Source organism: Salvelinus sp. IW2-2015, unplaced genomic scaffold, assembly GCF_002910315.2.
Source record: "Salvelinus sp. IW2-2015 unplaced genomic scaffold, ASM291031v2 Un_scaffold1437, whole genome shotgun sequence".
Classification (NCBI taxonomy): Eukaryota; Metazoa; Chordata; class Actinopteri; order Salmoniformes; family Salmonidae; genus Salvelinus; species Salvelinus sp. IW2-2015.
The window spans coordinates 204,825-224,832 of record NW_019942907.1 but is presented as its reverse complement, the minus strand read 5'-3'; the positions used below and the strand labels follow the sequence as shown (position 1 = coordinate 224,832).

The 20,008-nt window shown below is 45.9% G+C and overlaps 1 protein-coding gene across 1 annotated transcript in view; it reads left to right on the top strand.

The window, feature by feature from the left end:
- The first annotated feature begins 3,672 nt into the window (after positions 1-3,672).
- The window catches only part of slc24a4b (solute carrier family 24 member 4b), a 43,549-nt gene continuing 27,213 nt past the window's right edge, over positions 3,673-20,008 (top strand). Inside the window, exons 1-2 of the mRNA XM_024138282.2 lie at positions 3,673-4,690; positions 8,435-8,551. Coding sequence (XP_023994050.1) covers positions 4,534-4,690; positions 8,435-8,551 — 274 coding nt within the window. The 5' untranslated portion in view covers positions 3,673-4,533. The remainder of the gene's footprint in view (positions 4,691-8,434; positions 8,552-20,008) is intronic.

Sequence of the window (20,008 nt, the reverse complement as noted above, 5' to 3'; positions counted from 1 at the left end):
TCAGTCATAGTTGGAGATGTCATCAAGTCAGTCAGTGGAGATGACATCAGTCAGTCAGTGGAGATGCACATCAGTCAGTCAGTGGAGATGACATCAGTCAGTCAGTCATAGTGGAGATGACATCAGTCAGTCATAGTGGAGATGACATCAGTCAGTCAGTCATATGGAGATGACATCAAGTCAGTCAGTCATCGTGGAGAATGACATCAGATGTCAGTCAGTCATAGTGGAGATGACATCAGTCAGTCAGTCATAGTGGAGATGACATCAGTCAGTCATAGTGGAGATGCATCAGTCAGTAGTCAGTCATAGTGGAGATGACATCAGTCAGTCAGTCATAGTGGAGATGACATCAGTCAGTCAGTTATAGTGAGATGACATCAGTCAGTCAGTCATAGTGGAGAATGAAATCAGTTCAGTCCGTCATAGTGGAGATGACATCAGTCAGTCAAATAGTGGAGAATGACATCAGTCAGTCAGTCATAGTGGAGATGTCTGTTGGCTCCAGAATGCATATATTATTAGGCTCTCTGCAGCTCTTCTCCCTGATGTTTATCTTCCCACCCGACCAGGCATACAAACAAACACTGCAGTGCTGCCACAGAACCAACGCTCCACCTCGAGGATGAATATTTTATTTTTCCTGCAGCTAACTGAGGTTTTTGCGAGGAGTAAATTTTGAGCTTCCCCAGGGACTCTCCTTGTACACAACGATGCTGTACTGTGCTATTTGTGGGCATCCGTTCAGGTGGGGAAAGTTGGGGGAACGTTAGCACATAGGAAACCGTCAGTAAAAAAGGTCAGTCCTGGCTTCTGCGTTGCATTGTGCTATTAATACAGAACCGGAGACTAGCGGATTAGCGTCCCTCGGACTCCCTCCCTCTCTCCTCCACCAGCTCCTGAACAATTAGCTAAAAATTGGTTACAATGCCAGCAGGGCATTAATGCAAGGTGTCAGACTTCCTCCTGAAGCTCCCAGTGTCACCCAGGCCCAGGCCTCCTCTCCTCCCTCATCCTCTCCTCTTCCCACCTCTCCTGTCCTCTAGAGATGGACATGTATGCTCGCTCAGCTTTCTGCGTGTTACTGGTGAATCTGCCACTCTCATGTAAAGTAATTGGAAATATCCCAGCTCAGCCTAGCAACTGATTAGATATCCCAGCTCAGCCTAGCAACTGATGGATATCCAGCTCAGGCCTAAGCACTGATTGGGATATCCCAGCTCAGCCTAGCAACTGATTGGATATCCCAGCTCAGCCTAGCAACTGATTGGATATCCCAGCTCAGCCTAGCAACTGATTGGATATCTGAACCCATTCAAATGCCTCCCCCCCCACTTACATAATGGCTGCTAACAACTTTAGAATACAAACAAGTTATGTAGCATGACAATGCAGAGATGCAGACATTGCTCATTTGAATTGTGAGTAGCGGGGCATGAATCACCCCAATGCTGATGGACACAGCGGGAGAAACTGTCGCTAGGTTGAACACACCAAATGTTATGTGTCACACGGTCCATTGTTAAAGCCCTCGACACTTGTCTTCGTTGGAGAAGAACATGACACATGGCTTGCCATTTATTCCCAGCAACAGGCAACCACACTAGACTGATTGTTTACTCTGACAGCCTGCTCGTCCCTATTAAAAACCTTTCCTCCAATGAGATTAGTGCTTTTTTTTCTTTTGCCTCGTAAGTTGTTTGGCCACAGCAGTCCACGTACACGCACGCACATACGCGCACTGCTCTCTCTCTCTTTCTCTCTGTGTTTCTCTGCTGCAGGTCTGTGGCACTGCGATGGCTCCCACAGAAGGAGCAGAAGGGAGCAGGCAGGCAGGCAATGTGTGTATAGCTTTGAAATGACCAGGGAGAGGCCAGGGAGTGTAGAACAGTGGATAAAACCCTGTAAGCAGGCCCTGGCAAGGGTCCCCGATTGCCTGCCTTCCGTGTGGGCCGCGGCCTGGGGGACTAATCCTTTGGCATGAGCGCGGGGCGTGTCACACATGTTGTGTGTGTGTGTGTGTGTGTGTGTGTGTGTGGCTGGGGACCCAAGCTGCAGCCTACAGGATGAAGACAAGACCTGAGGCCAGATTAAAAAGCCCTCCCTAATGACAAAGACGCCTTCTATCCACACGACCAGCCGACACAGGCCCATCAGAAAGCATCAATGGTACTGCAGTACATCCCTAACTGCACAGTGAGTGAGGTATGGAGGTCGCTTTTAACAAACTGGTGACCTGTTCTGACATAATGCATGTCCACTGGAGATTATGAGGCAAGTGCCCTGACCTCTATATCCTCCTTGGTGTTTTTTGCTAAGTGGGCGGACCTGGCGGAAGATGACTGGCTGGTTTTCTGACAGGCTGATTTCTGACAGGCTGGTTTTCCGAAAGGCAGTTTTTTTGGCAGGCTGCTTTTTTGACAGGCAGCTTACTGACTTATCAACCTGCACCCTGCAGATTGGTGCGTGCGGCGTCTCCTCTCCTGCATGGTATCTTGTCAGTTAAGGTGACCTGGGGGGTTTGGAGCAATCTCTGTCCCACAGCACCTTCTCAGGGCTACGGTCTACAGCGGTCTATGTTGTGAAACAGGTGTGTGTTTGATTTGTAACGGTGGGTTACATTGGTGGCACTCAAGTATGTCATACTTCCTTAGTGGGAAAGTCATCAACATTTAATTGAACAAGGCAAGCTATTAAAAGTTCAACAATGGGAATGGAGTTAATTATTGCAGGAGAAGTCTATAAATATAACTGGTTAATAGACTGGTTAATAGGGGTGGCCTCTGTACACGACTGCTGCAGTGGAGATATGGAGATGCGGCCCCACGGAGCGAAACAAGCAGCAGAGCTGAGGGCCCATGCAGCAGTCACAGTGACACAGTCACAGTGACACCACTGTATACCCGGTGACACACACATAGGTGCAAGGAAGTAGAGCCACAGACACACGCATACACCCAACCCTTTACATAGACTTTCTTCAAATGATTACATGTCACACATATTGACACCTTCATATATTTACATGGGAAGTAGGTGCACTAGGGCCACCTCTCGCACAAGGTGACAGCATAAGGTGATAACACGTCCACTGATAGATACCCGATAATGACTTGTCCTTACCTCAACCATCACAAAGGCACATGGCTAAAGCAGCTAACCATACTTTATATCCGTCATACTTCACTGGTATAGAACTATATACACAACACTGTATGAAATAGGCTACTTGACACTATTATTAAGCCTATTGAAATGTCAGTGTTAAAGTTTTCCTCCAGGCACTCAATTGTGCATTCTGATTTGCATGCATTCTTGCTCAGCAGGATAGAGCCATGTATAAGCCCCAAAGTCTAGACCAAATTTGGGGATTGTGAGAATATAATTCAAGGTGAGGACACAAACGGGTATATTGGTACCTCGGAGCTATGGGATCTTTCACCTCAATTTCATACAGGTATATCAAACTGTGAATATCCCAGTGGACCAGGGTCAGACAGTTATTAAAGGGTGGATGCTCAGGAAGGATGCAGACAGCTATTAGACTGCGTTTCTCCAATACTGCAGTACTCTAAGGGTCTGGGTATCTCTTTGGTAGCATGCTTGCCTCACCTCATCCGCACTGATCCAAACCTATTTTGCCTTAGCGGCAACCTGCGAATAATGTGTGGTCAAAGAAGAGGCGTTGTAGTTCAGAGTGGTCGATACCCGGCTGTCATGATGGTCAAGTTATTTTCAGTTCAGTTGTAACCGAGCTCTCTACGAGAGAATGATCTATTGTTGCAAACTATCACGTGTCTGCGCATGACACCCTCGGAAAAGTTGCAGTTGGCGGAATCCAGCGAAGTGTTATCATGTCCACCAAAGCCTGTACATGAAGACTACATCTGGAACGACGGAGTTAATGATTGTTTCGTCATCTGCGGGTCTATTCTTCTGCACTAGGAAGTTAAGGGGAGGTGCCATGACTTTGCTACCCGAATGTAACAATTAGGCGAACCTTGATGAAATCAGATTGGTTGCAATTAATATGCGGCGGCAGAACGCAGTCGGGTGCGTGTATCCTAGTTCTGCGGCCACATCCAGTTAAATAATTTCACTGAAGAGGATGATTTAAATTGATATTCAGTAGTAGATTTTGTGCTACTTTGAAGGCAACCAGTGATATAATTCGTTTCAAATGCAATGGAAGCTTATTTGCTCAAATTTAAAGGGCAGAATCTGGGATTTGCGAGGGAACGCTGAATTGATTGGAGACCATCGGAATTGCCCGCCCTGTGTCATTCATTACCTGTTGTGCAGGCACGGAATTTTCACGCGCTGTTCTAGCAATCCAACAGCTGAACAGCGTTGTCTCGGCGGCACATGCAAACTGTCCGCTCCACCACTTCCCATCTGCGCTCCGGGCACTTGAAACGAGGAACGCGTCCCGAGCATATTCTATGTGAAGCTGCGAAAACGGGTAATTCCTTCGGTCTCTCCCGTCTGCAGTGAGGCAAGGACGAAAAGTCACGGTTTGGCCGAGCTGCAGCCATGGACCAAGACGAGAACAAGAGCGTCTCGAAAAAGACCATAATTGCAAAGATTTTCAAAGTTCGCAAGAGGAGAGAGATGCTTTTCGTGCAAGTGTGTTTTCTCTGCAGTGTCCTCTTCATGGCGTGGAGCATGTCAGCGCTTCTGACAAAGACAGGTGAGTGTGAGCCGTGGAAACTGCTGATTAACGCGGGGCAGCGAGGACGAAGCGGAACAGCTGAGAATTCTGCAGTGTAATGGTGCACCCTATAACCAGCTAGCCATTAACTATATAGTCTACAGAGAATTGTATTTCGCCACGGTCATAAAAATACATTTTCAAGGACATGCAAGCGGAACATTCAGTCCAAATCATGTATGGTGCGCCCCCCCAGCATTRCCATAGATATTTATCTCCATCAAACCGATGGAGAGATAAGATGGAACCACGGATAGTGCAGGGTTATTACTCTTAATTATTCAGTGCAAAATGCGTAACGATTGCTTTATACCAGTGTCGAGAGAAACTGCATTTAGTTTCATTGTCGACGCTGTAGCCTAGRTTATGCTTGTCTCGGCATTCTGCACGCTGTCATTACAGAATTCGCATGTACCTGTTAATTGTGAGGGAACCACACTGATATATTTTTGTTCCTCGTTTTCGAGTATGCGTCGGTCTGTCCATATGCCGCAGTGTGCGCAGGGGCAACGACACGTTTCTAAGAGAAGCGGCCACGGTGGCTAACACACTGACAAGCATGTAGCAGCCTACATCACCTCGGATGAATCATGGAACCGCACAAATATTTGAAAGTTGCTTATGTGTTGGTCGACATTTTGGTTTGAGCGTTGACATCCTATGGCAAAATGTGCCTGTGCCAGTCGCATCATCAGTCACCCAGCGGTTGAGAGAAAGGGAGCGAGTGAGCGTAGGTTTATGGTAAGGCTGGCATCATCGCGTCTCGCCCGGGGCTTCACACACCATTGCACACTGGCTCACCTTAATCACTCTCCAGCATCTTGCTCCCTGGTTCCGCAAGGAGTTGGAGAGATACGATTACGCAGAGGCCGTAGAAGATTACACTGTCGTTTGGGACATTGCTTAAACATGAGGAGTTCTCTCTGTGTGTCTCTCTGTCTCTCTCTCTCGATGGCTAATACATTATTCACAGTTGCTCAGAGGTGTGCTATGTGTAAACTTTTAAGTTTCAGATGGCTTACCATGCATGATTTGTGTGTGTGACATGCCCAACAACCAAAGGACATGTACCCCCATGCAGGACTCACCTCAGGTGTGTGTGAACATTTACAGGCTCACAGAATCAGATTTCCCCACACATTAGGATGATGTAGGTATACCTGAGCTGTCAAGGTGAAACATCTGTAGATGTGCATTTGAGCAAGGCACTTAACCCTGATTTGCTCCAGGGGCACTGAACTACTACTGACCCTGTAAAACAACACATGTTACTGCATCTATGCAGTGTATGTGACAATAAAACATGAATAAAATAAGATGTGCGTTTTATCACACAGACAAGTGTCCCTGTAAGTTGGCTTTTGAACAGAACATATGTATGACTAACAAGTCCCACTGATAAGTGCTCTGTCACTCAGACTGTCTCCATATTGTTCTGACACGAATGGAGATTTCACCCGAGATCAATTACCAATGGCTGTCAAAATCAGCCTAAATTGTTTAGGCAGCCATGTTTAGGATGGACACAATAAGCTTGGAGCGCACACACCACGTAATCCTGCAATTTCAAAATGAATCTATTCACCTGACATATTTGCATTCAGAGTAATATTAACGTACACAGGGGCTTGAGACCAGCATAGAAGGCCATCCTCTCTGCCTGCAGTAGGCATGTAGGTAAGGGATGAGCACAATCTGATTTGTTCTCAAAATTATTTTAACCCTCCACCTCCTACCCAGTAGTAGAACATGTCCATCTGATGTCAATCACACCCTTGAACTCAGAAACGAATAAATCAGCACACTATGTGGTGTAGGCTTATGTCAGCGCTCACGGATATATTGGAATTTTTATTAATTACATTACAAACAACAAGAGGCTTAAAAGATGATTCTGGAATGATATCATGCGGACGAGCTCATCTCCAAAAGGCTCTCTGGGGACCAAAGTAAAGGCTTTGGTCAGTAATGGCTTGCCTTTATTTAGCATTTAATCAAGGTTGCTGACGTGTGCCGTGATTGTTGGCCATAAGAGGTTATTTGATAAGGGGGCATGCTGTGTGAACGCCAACCATGTTGTGACATGGCACATGCTTGATCGTCACCTTTTGTGAGGTGAGGCAGGTGTTTGACCAGAGAGAAATATACCCCCCCCCCCCCCCGTACTCACTTCCCCTATATTCATCCCTCACCTCCCCTGTACTCACCTTCCCCTATACTCATCCCTCACCTCCCCTGTACTCACTTCCCCTATACTCATCCCTCACCCCCCCCTGTACTCACTTCCCCTATACTCATCCCTCACCCCCCCTGTACTCACTTCCCCTATACTCATCCCCCCCCCTCGAACTCATCTGAATGCACTCCATGTTGCTCTCATTCTTGAACCACCATCAGAATAATAACCAGTCATTCATCATGACATACTATGTCTCTGTCCCCTCTCTGACTTGGATGGGAGTACTCCAGGGTTGGTTATGTCTGGGACTAATGTAGTGCCAAGCTGAATGGACCAGATGGCTGGGAATTGAGTGATGGACTACTTAAGGGTTATGCTTCTCTGTTCTGTCAAGGAGGGAGTCTCCATCTCTCACCTCCAGTCTGATTGGAGGAGGTGTATGTCTCCATGATGGACAAGGTAGAGTACGGCTGACTGTGGTTACAGAGCTAGGGCCAGGCCCCGGTCTGACAGGTGTGTGTGTGTGATGTTGATGGGATGGCGATGGAGAGGTGGCTGGGACATCAGGGGAGCCGCTCGTGGCAGAGATTGATAGGCATCCTTGGTCCGTCTCCCTTGCCAGCTGATTGGACCAAGTTGCAGGATGATTTCGCCCTCTATTTCTCTCCCTCTCTCTCGCAGCATAGTGCAGTCAAAGGTAGCTAGATGCTCCTCTGCTTGGCTAACGTCTTTGTATTCTGCCTCAAGACAGCAAATTAGTTTGGGGTTTTTAAGCCCCTTTCTCTGTAACCTAGCTTGTTTTGCCTTGCAATTTCCATGGATTCATCCTGAGGCTTTTATCTCTAATGGGATTCAGACGTTGTAACGCATCTTAATTGTCTTACCTCAAAGCTTAAGTCTGGTTGGTCTGTTCTGTTCTTTCAAAGACTTGACCAAAAGTCATTACCCAAAGGGAAAGGTTACTTAGTCATTTGGTTAGGACTGTAATCATTTTGTGTTGGTGGTTGAAATCAGTGAGCCTATAATCTAACTGGAGTCAAACACTGAAAGCCTGCAAATCTGGGTTATTTGCTCATTAAAATGTCATTCAAAAGCTCCTGAAAACCTTTGAGAAATGACTGATCAAAAGCCACAAGCGTCGGAAGTTGGCCGTGTGTATGGGTGATTTGCATCCAGTAATCAGGAATTAAACAGTTCTCATTTGGTATTCATCCCATTTAAAACCCTTTGACACATTCAAACCTGAATGGAAGAGGGAAATGAACAAAATCCACTCCATCCAACAATGTGATTAATTATCAAGTGTGGTAGAAATGCATATGCATTTTGTTTAAAATCTATCAGTTAAGCATTTTAAAGATATACGTTAAGCATCTTAAAGATATACGTTAAGATGGTTGACATGATTTGTGAATGCTTCAGTGAATATTGAGCACCTTTTTCACAGAAACATTGGTTATGTTCAGTGTTTCCTCAGCTTCTTTGTAACATGGTTTTTGATGAGCAAGGATACCATCCTTTTTTTAATCGTTTTTTTCTTCCAGGCCATGGAATGATCCTGGAGAATGGACACGAGAAGCACGAACATTGGGGAAGGAGGCTCATGGGACATGAACCCGACAACGACAATGAGACAGAGTGGAAGAACTGCACAGAGCCAGGTATGCTCCATCACTGGAGAAAAGTCCTGTCATTGTTCTTAATGAGTTGGTCTTCTATTGGGTGACATTGGCCTTAGTTTTGTATTTATTATTTGAAAATCAATCTAATTCATTTAGACATCAGCCGATGTCACAAAATGCTGTACAGAAACCCAGCCTAAAACCTCAAACAGCAAGCAATGCAGATGTAGAAGCACGGTGGCTAGGAAAAACTCCCTAGAAAGGCCAGAACCTAGGAAGAGACCTAGAGAAGAACCAGGCTCTGAGGGGTGGCCAGTCCTCTTCAGGCTGTGCCGGGTGGAGATTATAACAGAACATGGCCAAGATGTTCATAGATGACCAGCAGGGTCAGATAATAATAATCACAGTGGTTGTAGGGGGTGCAACAGGACAGCACCTTAGGAGTAAAGGTCAGTTGGCTTTTCATAGCCGATCATTCAGAGTTAGAGACAGCAGGTGCGGTAAGAGAGCGAGTCCAAAACAGCAGGTCCGGGACAAGGTAGCACGTCCAGTGAACATGGTTCCATAGCCGTAGGCAGAACAGTTGAAACTGAAGCAGCAGCATGACCAGGTGGACTGGGGACAGCAAGGAGTCATCAGGCCAGGTAGTCCTGAGGCATGGTCCTAGGGCTCAGGTCCTCCGAGAAAGAGAAAAAGGAGAGAATTAGAGGGAGCATACTTAAAGTCACACAGGACACTGGATAAGACAGGAGAAATACTCCAGATATAAGACTGACCCTAGCACCCCGACACATAAACTATTGCAGCATAAATACTGGATGCTGAGACAGGCGGGGTCGGGTGACACTGTGTACCTGTCCGACGATACCCCCGGACAGGGCCAAACAGGCAGGATATAACCCCACCCACTTTGCCAAAGKACAGCCCCCYCACCACTAGAGGGATATCTTCAACCACCAACTTACCATCCTGAGACAAGGCCGAGTATAGCCCACGAAGATCTCCCCCACGGCACGAACCCGAGGGGGGTGCCAACCTGGACAGGAAGATCAKGTCAGTGACTCAACCCACTCAACTGATGCACCCCTCCTAGGGACGGCATGGAAGAGCACCAGTAAGCCAGTGACTCAGCCCCCGTAATAGGGTTAGAGGCAGAGAATCCCAGTGGAGAGAGGGGAACCGGCGAGGCAGAGACAGCAAGGGCGGTTCGTCGCTCCAGTGCTTTTCCGTTCACCTTCACACCCCTGGGCCAGACTACACTCAATCATAAGACCTAATGCCTACTGAAGAGATGAGTCTTCAATAAAGACTTAAAGGTTGAGACCGAGTCTGCGTCTCTGACATGGATAGGCAGACCATTCCATAAAAATGTAGCTCAATTGGAGAAAACCCTGCCTCAAGCTGTTTGCTTAGAAATTCTAGGGACAATTAGGAGGCCTGCGTCTTGTGACCGTAGCGTACGTGTAGGTATGTACAGCAGGACCAAATCGGAGAGATAGGTAGGAGWAAGCCCATGTAATGCTTTGTAGGTTAGCAGTAAAACCTTAATCACCCCTAGCCTTAACAGGAAGCCAGTGTAGAGAGGCTAGCACTGGAGTAATATGATCACATTTTTGGGTTCTAGTTAAGATTCTAGCAGCCGTGTTTAGCACTAACTGAAGTTTATTTAGTGATTTATCCAGGTAGCCGGAAAGTAGAGCATTGCAGTAGTCTAATCTAGAAGTGACAAAAGCATGGATAAATTTTTCTGCATCATTTTTGGACAGAAAGTTTCTTAATTTTGCAACGTTACGAAGATGGAAAAAAGCTGTCCTTGAAATATTCTTTATGTTCGTTAAAAGAGAGATCAGGGTCCAGAGTAACGCCAAGGTCCTTTAAGTTTTATTTGAGACGAGAAGAAAACTGATCAGTGTTTTATATTTTCACACTAATCAATGAAATGTATTTTATATCAGCAGTACTTTAGATACTCAGCCTAAACCCCCAAAGAGTAACTGATCYGTGTTCTATTTAAAACACTGATCAGGGTTTATTGGTCAGAGGTTTTCTTCAGGTCCATTGACCTGCTTTCTGCATTGTTTAGTTTTGCTCCAAGGCCATTAAAACATTTGCATTGCAATACACACTAAAATACCAATTCTAAGTTCAGGTGTTGATTATGTTAGAGCAGCCTTGGTCCTCCTAGGAATTAGATATTTTTGTGTAGTACACAGAAGAAACCACTGACATTGCTGAAAGGGCGTTCCACATTTGACTTGATAAATTGTGATGAATGCTCAGGTGTGCCTGAATTCTCATTGTTTTAACAGTACACTGGTAACGACAACTATGTATATAATTTAAATGGATATCGTTTATGTATGAGCAGACTCAAGCTTCTATTCCACTGTGATATTGTTGTGATTCCGATCCTTAAAACTTCTGAACATGTTATATGACTTTATTGGAAGTTGTCCCTTAAACACTCGGAGGGTGACACAAGGTAACAGACGCTTTGGAAGGTAATGGACTGGCTATATATAGCTCCTTTGTGACATGTTTGACCCAATGGAGATTGACAGTTTCTCATTACTGTCCACAAAGAGCACAGTTGTTTGAGGGCCTCACTGGAAATGTTGGGGTTTCAAACATCCTGTTATTATAAGAGGAAGTTTGGTTTGTGTTCAAGCAAAGCCTTCATAAACAGAATGAGTTAACACTTTTACTCTACAAATGTATTTTGTAGAGTTAATTTTTGTTGTATTACTCTCAAAGTATGTTGGATTTACATTGTCAAGTGCATAGATTTTATTTTATTTTTTAACTTTATTTAAACGCAGTAGGGTCCTTTTGAGACGAGTGCCAGTTGACAAGATTATGAGCTGGAAATCGTACTACTTCTAATCCCGAGGGGGATTACCTMTATTCTCATCCAAGGCCTTCTTGCCCACTGCAGACAGACTGCCCCATTCATTCCTCCTCCTCTTTTGTTCTGCATGCTCCTGGCTGACCATAGTCTTTCTAATATAAAACCATGCTCATTTGACAGTCTGGTTGTGTTTCCAGAAATGGGCTCTCAAAGTGTGACCGGGACGACCACGTAGCATCCTGGCATCTCCCCCTCGGCCCCCTGGGACAGAGCAGGGAGAGTTGGGTTGGGGATGGCACCAGGGTAAACTGGATGGTTGAGAGTGATTATTATCCAAGGCCTTTTTCCTTTTTTTATGCTGTGTGTAATTAGGCCAATGTTATTGTCTTCCACTTGCTTTGGTCTTCTCTCTCTTCATCATCATCTCTATGCTCAGTAGGAGAAAGTCCTTTCCTGGGTTCACCCGAGGTGCTAATGTTTATCAGAGGCGGAGGACGCTTGATGAAGACCATTATCGTAAATTAGGTTTATTGGGCGTTTAGCAATATTAAGTTCTTAGAAATTGACGTTATTAAAAAAAGCTAAGAATTATGTTCCTGGTACACTAGACTATGAAACACAGGCATCAAATTAAAACAATGTATGATATTTGACTTCATTCACAGTATCATATGTACTGGAATGCTTCTGTATTTTATTTTCTTGAGTCATCATTACCCCCTTATCTAATTAAAATGTGTGTTTAGAGATCTCAATTCCCCTTTGACTGGCCCAATGATGAATGGGAACTGTAGTTCTGCTCTAACTAGTTCTGCTGGAACTGTAGTTCTGCAATAACTAGTTCTGCTGGAGCTCTAACTGTAGCTCTGCTGGAACTGTAGCTCTGCTGGAACTGTAGCTCTGCTGTAGTTGTAACTAGCTCTGCTGGAACTGGAGCTCTGCTGGAACTGGAGCTCTGCTAGAACTGGAGCTCTGCTGTAGTTGTAACTAGCTCTGCTGGAACTGGAGCTCTGCTGGAACTGTAGCTCTGCTGTAGTTGTAACTAGCTCTGCTGGAACTGTAGCTCTGCTGGAACTGTAGCTCTGCTGGAACTGTAGCTCTGCTGTAGTTGTAACTAGCTCTGCTGGAACTGGAGCTCTGCTAGAACTGGAGCTCTGCTGTAGTTGTAACTAGCTCTGCTGGAACTGGAGCTCTGCTAGAACTGTAGCTCTGCTGTAGTTGTAACTAGCTCTGCTGGAACTGTAGCTCTGCTGGAACTGTAGCTCTGCTGGAACTGTAGCTCTGCTGGAACTGCAGTTTTGCTGTAGTTGTAACTAGCTCTGCTGGAACTGGAGCTCTGCTAGAACTGTAGCTCTGCTGGAACTGTAGCTCTGCTGGAACTGGAGCTCTGCTGGAACTGGAGCTCTGCTGGAACTGGAGCTCTGCTGGAACTGTAGCTCTGCTGTAGTTGTAACTAGTTCATCTGGAACTGTAGCTCTGCTGTAGTTGTAACTAGTTCTGCTGGAACTGTAGCTCTGCTGTAGTTGTAACTAGTTCTGCTGGAACTGTAGCTCTGCTNGCTGGAACTGTAGCTCTGCTGTAGTTGTAACTAGTTCTGCTGGAACTGTAGCTCTGCTGTAGTTGTAACTAGTTCTGCTGGAACTGTAGCTCTGCCTAATTTGACAGAATATAATAATTCTGAGTGAAAGCAGTTCTGTTTTATTGCAACACTTGAGTGTTTTATTAGCCCCTACAGGGGGAAGTGAACCAAATTGGCGAGTGAACAACTTGCTTTTGAATTGTACTTTGTTACAGGCACTTACTCGATTGCAAGGTTAAATCATAGGAGGAATACATTGACTTATTCCAGTAGCATAATGAATATGCTTATGGTGTATTAGAACAGAACACTAAAAAGCTAAGTGAAACTGAACCGTAAAGGTTTTAGTATAGCCTTGTTTGTAGTATGTAATAATGATTACAGTGATTTTAGATACCCCATCACACTAATCTGCAGGACAGAGGTGGAGGTGTGTGTGTACATGTTGCATGATTTGGCAGGGGTGATATGGGAAGGTGAGTCACTGCCCACAACTGAAACATCATGGCACTGGCAGCCTTGAAACTGCAGTGTTGGTGTGTATATGTGTGTCTGTGAGGGAGAGAGGGCTGGAGAAAGTGCGGTACATTGGAGGCTGTAGTGTTGGGAAAATTGATTTAAGGGGCGATGGTTGGGCAGATGTGGAGCAAGCGGGTGACCCGTTAGAAACGGTAGCCTGCCGGTTGTTGCAGCCCGCCCTCCAGCCCGCCCTGCTCTCCAGCCCGCCCTGCTCTCCAGCCCACCCTGCTCTCCAGCCCACCATCCCTGCTTGCCGTCTTTTGGTGGCGAGTCAAGCAGGTTAGTCAACTCTGGGGAAACACCAGAAGGAAGCATTTTAAAAGGGGAATTACACAAGCAGGGGATTATGCTGCTGCAGCTTCCGCATAATGGAACATGACCTTCCTTCCGCTTTCTCGCTCGCATGCCAACAGGAAGAGCTATACAGGGCCCTGTTCATTTGGCACCAAATGGATGAAAGCGGACTGAAATGGGTCCAACAGGAAACGGGCATTTCCGTTTTCTGTTGCAAAATGTTTTTAAAACGTTGCAGGCACTAAATGAACAGAACCCAGTAGAATGGGTGGGTGAGTGACTGTCCTGTACTGCCCAGAACCCAGTAGAATGGGTGGGTGAGTGACTGCCTTGGTACTTGCCAGAACCCAGTAGAATGGGTGGGTGAGTGACTGTCCTGTGCTGCCCAGAACCAGTAGAATGGGTGGGTGAGTGACTGTCCTGTGCTGCCCAGAACCCAGTAGAATGGGTGAGTGACTGTCCTGTACTTCCCAGAACCCTGTAGAATGGGTGGGTGAGTGACTGTCCTGTGCTGCCCAGAACCCAGTAGAAGGGTGGGTGAGTGACTGTCCTGTGCTGCCCAGAACCCAGTAGAATGGGTGGGTGAATGACTGTCCTGTGCTGCCAGAACCCAGTAGATGGTGGGTGAGTGACTGTCCTGTGCTGCCCAGAACCAGTAGAATGGTGGGTGAGTGACTGTCCTGTGCTGCCAGAACCAGTAGAATGGGTGAGTGACTGTCCTGTTACTGCCCAGAACCCGTAGAATGGGTGGGTGAGTGACTGTCCTGTGCTGCCAGAACCCAGTAGAAGGGTGGGTGAGTGACTGTCCTGTGCTGCCCAGAACCCAGTAGAATGGGTGGGTGATGGACTGTCCTGTGCTGCCCAGAACCCAGTAGAATGGGTGGTGAGTGACTGTCCTGTGCTGCCCAGAACCCAGTAGAATGGTGGGTGAGTGACTGTCCTGTGCTGCCCAGAACCCAGTAGAATGGGTGGGTGAGTGACTGTCCTGTGCTGCCCAGACCCAGTAGAATGGGTGGTGAGTGACTGTCCTGTCTGCCCAGAACCCGTAGAATGGGTGGGTGAGTGACTGTCCTGTCTGCCCAGAACCCAGTAGAATGGGTGGGTGAGTGACTGTCCTGTCTGCCCAGAACCCAGTAGAATGGGTGGGTGAGTGACTGTCCTGTCTGCCCAGAACCCAGTAGAATGTGGTGGTGAGTGGCTGCCCAAACCCAGTAGAATGGGTGAGTGGACTGTCCTGTACTGCCCAGAACCCAGTAGAATGGTTGGTGAGTGATGTCCTGTACTGCCCAGAACCCAGTAGAATGGGTGTGAGTGACTGTCCTGTACTGCCCAGAACCCGTAGAGGGTGGGTGAGTGACTGTCCTGTACTGCCCAGAACCCAGTAGAATGGGTGGGTGAGTGACTGTCCTGTACTGCCCAGAACCCAGTAGAATGGGTGGGTGAGTGTGACTGCCAGAACCCAGTAGAATGGGTGAGTGACTGTCCTGTACTGCCCAGAACCCAGTAGAATGGTGGTGAGTGAGTGTCCTGTACTGCCCAGAACCCAGTAGAATGGGTGAGTGACTGTCCTGTACTGCCCGAACCCAGTAGAATGGGTGGACGTGAGCTGGATTGTCCTGTACTGCCCAGAACCCAGTAGAATGGTTGAGTGAGTGAGTGTCCTGTACTGCATGCAGCACCTTCTCTCGTTCATGTCTATATGTTCATATCTATCTTGTCCAACACGCCCACATCAGGCTCCCATTTTATTTATGTATTTGTATTCAAGTCCCTTTCTCTCTCACCATTGAGAGGTTTGACTAAACACTTTTCTATATTATTCATGAGTGTATGGTTTTTACATCAATTAGCTGTTTAGAGCAATGCAGCAATTTTATAATAATTCAGCCATGCATTAATTTGGCCACTAAGTACATTCTGAATAGGCCCCACCGCTATAAGCGTTTGTTGCATGGCCATGGTGTGATCCTTTTAGGGGGAGTTGTGTTTTACCTATCGCCCTATTACACAGCTGAATGCATACGTTCCACAGCGGTTACCCCCTTTAGGTTATTGAAGCAGCAATCTACTGGTCCAACAAGTCTGCTTCCCCTCCCACCTCTACAACTAGCCTGCCCTGTCACTCTCCTGCCCTGTCACTCTCCTGCCCTGTCACTCTCCTGCCCTGTCACTCTCCTGCCCTGTCACTCTCCTGCCCTGTCACTCTACTGCCCTGTCACTCTCCTGCCCTGTCACTCTACTGCCCTGTGCACTACACTGACATATGATGTCTGAAGGGACTCGTGTGTCGTCAATCTACTGGAGCAGAAGGTGTGTGTGTGTGTGTCAATGACATTTCTGTGTGTCTCTGTGTGCGCATCAAGGGTGTGTGTGCGCGGCTGTTGTGTAGTGGGTTTACCCAGCCATGTGACGGGGAGGCACAGCTTGGACTGGTACGTCAACCGCCACATGCCAACAGTGTGATTTGCAGTGTTGACATGGTTTCTAGGTGCCACGGCAACATGCTCAGATGTTCAGCCTGACCCTGACCAGCTCCCCAGAGTGGACTGTATGATGTGGGCCTCCATTGATGATGTCACATAATTCTTGTGTACCTAAGACATCATTGGCAGGCATAACAATCTGGTCACGCAAATGAGTAATTATCTACAAATAATGAATTGCGATTTGTTACTTGCAACTTTCATCATTTACATTTTCCAGTTGAATATTATGTTTTGACCAATCAGAATGTAATATTCTGTCATGCTGTGGTATGAATTTCAATAATGGCATTTCTTGTGGGGAACCTTATGGATCTGGTTTAGTCCTTGGCAGAATGGTATCAGAACTGGCTAGTGTGATGAGTGGTCGGTCTGTCCTGATATGGGTCCGGGACAACAGATAGACGGACCCCTATACTGAGCCCTGTATGCTGAGGCCTTACATAACATCTGTCAGTCAGATTACAGACTAAATGCATTAAATTACAGCATAGTTAATGTGTTCTGTTTGATTATGGCTGATAAGTGAATGGACATTTTGAAAGTTGCACCTAGGGCTGTTGTGGTGACCCTATTACCGCCACACCGACGGTCACAAGTCATGAAGTTAGTCAAATTCCACGTGACCGTTTAGTCACAGTAATTAGGCTTCTCCAAGCCCTAATGCTGCTGATGGTCATTAGTAGCCTACCAAACTTGCTAACTGCCTGGTACTCAGTACTCAACACTCTTGTCCCTCTAATCACTCTAACATCAATGCAAATGTCCTTGAAAATCTAATCAAACACTTAATGAGAGCCAATGAGCTCATGTTGCGCAACATTTCTGTAGGCTATGCAATTGTGGGAGAACAGAGTGATGGACTCCATCTAAAAAATGAGGATCCCATCAGCTTTCTATAGGCTTTCTATTTATTTCTCAACTTTCCTAATATTTAGCACATTGCTTCTCTTTACAACAGGAGTATAGCCTACCTGGCTGGCATGAAAATAAACCACGGGGAAAAGTGTCCTCCATTTCCTCCTTTAAGTGCATAGATTACATGTATTTTTTTGCCTGCCCCTGTTTCGAGACGGGTGCATGATAATGGTCCATTCTAAATCAAAACAAATTTCACATATCTTATGTAATAAACTCAGCAAAAAAAGAAACGTCCCTTTCTCAGGACCCTGTCTTTTAAGGATAATTCGTAAAAATCAAAATAACTTCCCAGATCTTCATTGTAAAGGGTTTAAACACTGTTTCCCATGCTTGTTCAATGAATCATAAACAAATAATGAACAAGCACCTGTGGAACGGTCGTTAAGACACTAACAGCTTACAGACGGTAGGCAATTAAGGTCACAGTTATGAAAACTTAGGACACTAAAGAGGATTTTCTACTGACTCTGAAAAACACCAAAAGAAAGATGCCCAGGGTCCCTGCTCATCTGTGTGAACGTGCCTTAGGCAAGCTGCAAGAAGGCATGATGACTGCAGATGTGGCCAGGGCAATAAATTGCAATGTCCGTACTGTGAGACGCCTAAGACAGCGCTACAGGGAGACAGGATTGACAGCTGATCGTACTCGCAGTGGCAGACCACATGTAACAACACCTGCACAGGATCGGTACATCCGAACATCACACCTGCGGGACAGGTACAGGATGGCAACAACAACTGCCCGAGTTACACCAGGAACACACAATCCCTCCATCAGTGCTCAGACTCTCCGCAATAGGCTGAGAGAGATTGGACTGCGGGCTTGTGCTCTTCCTGACGAGTTGCAGTTTTGTCTCACCAGGGGTGATAGTCGGATTCGCGTTTATCATCGAAGGAATGAGCGTTACACCGAGGCCTATACTCTGGAGCGGGATCGAGGTGGAGGGTCCGTCACGGTCTGAGGCGGTGTTTCACAGCATCATCGGACTCAGCTTGTTGTCATTGCAGGCAATCTCAACGCTATGCGTTACAGGGAAGACATCCTCCTCCCTCATGTGGTACCCTTCCTGCAGGCTCATCCTGACATGACCCTCCAGCATGACAATGCCCCCAGCCATGCTGCTCGTTCTGTGCGTGATTTCCTGCAAGACAGGAATGTCAGTGTTCTGCCATGGCCAGTGACGAGCTCGGATCTCAATCCCATTGAGCACGTCTGGGACCTGTTGGATCGGAGGGTGAGGGCTAGGGCCATTCCCACCAGAAATATCCAGGAACTTGCAGGTGCCTTGGTGGAAGAGTGGGGTAACGTCTCACAGCAAGAACTGGCAAATCTAGTGCAGTGCATGAGGAGGAGATGCACTGTAGTACTTAGTATCTGGTGTGGCCACCAGCTGCATTGACTGTTACTTTAGATTTTGACGATAGATTTTGGTGATAATATATGTATTATTATGGATTTATAATCAGCTAAAACGGGGTGGTCATTTTGGACCAGGTACACAGAATTAATGAACAAGAAACGAACACAACAGAAGGGTTAAATTAAGAAAAGTCTGATGGGTGACAATATTAGCCAATCACTTGTGAATTATATATTTTCACTGGCTTTTTAAAATCTTAGTCGCACAACTCATGTAGTAGCCTGGCCTATATGTTTTGATAAGGTTTGTATCACAACGAAAGTGGCCAAATAACTTCTTTAAAATTAAGCACATTCATCTACTTTACAAAGTGTAGAGCCCAACTGGTATACATAAGCAGCACGTGAGTTTCAATTTTGGGGAAGCTAATTTTCTCCATAAAAATGCACCTTTTTATAGTAAAAGCATTACATGCATAATTGCATTTAAGGTCACTTTTGATAATGGTGTTTTCKCAGAAATTGAATATTTGCTTATAGCTACTGTTATGTGCTTATTGCTGTGCTTATGTGAATAAATAGCCTATTAATTCATTTGGGATCGATCGCATCCCACAACTGTCCCAGACTATGTTTGGAATATTTATTTCTCACACAGACTAGAATAGGTCAACTTTTGTACAATGGGGTATCTTCAATATGCACCTCGGAATTGGATAATAATGCACGCAGTTGTGTCCCCGATGTATCGGTCTTCGCTTGTAGCCTGTGAGAAAGACCCAATCACGTGATGGAGAGCCATGTGAGGTGCTTCGGAGTGTGCAGTACTCAGGGAGAAGGGCACAATGCAGCACTCCGGGCACAATGGCCACTGGTCGCAAAAGTCATAGATTTTTTTTTTAGGGTGCATTACGGCCACACAAAGGCGATGCCGCCGGGAAATTCAAGACATTGGTTGTCAAATTGTGAATTAAATACTTTWAAAAAATGATCATCATTAGAGTCGCGTCATGCAGCCTTACAATGTATTAAAAATCAAAACATATAGCCCAACGTTTGTAGAACTAAAGTTACATTAACTCAAACTTAAGCATCTAGGAGTACATATTTCTATGTTAATTAAAAACCTTTCTGGACTCCCCATCCCGGAGCCGGGATATTTGTCATCAGAGACGCTGACTAGCATAGCCTAGCGCGAACGGTATATAATAAAATATAATTTCATGAAATCACAAGTGCAATATTGCAAAACACAGCTTAGCCTTTTGTTAATCCATCTGTCGTCTCAGATTTTGAAATGATGCTTTACAGCGCAAGCAATACTTGAATTTGTGTAAATTTATCGATCGCTCGACAAAACAATAAGAACACTTAGCGTCAGGTAACTTGGTCACAAATCAGAAAAGCAATCAAATTAATCGTTTACCTTTGGTTTCACTCACGAGACTCCCAGTTAGACAGCAAATGTTCCTTTTGTTCCATAAAGATATTT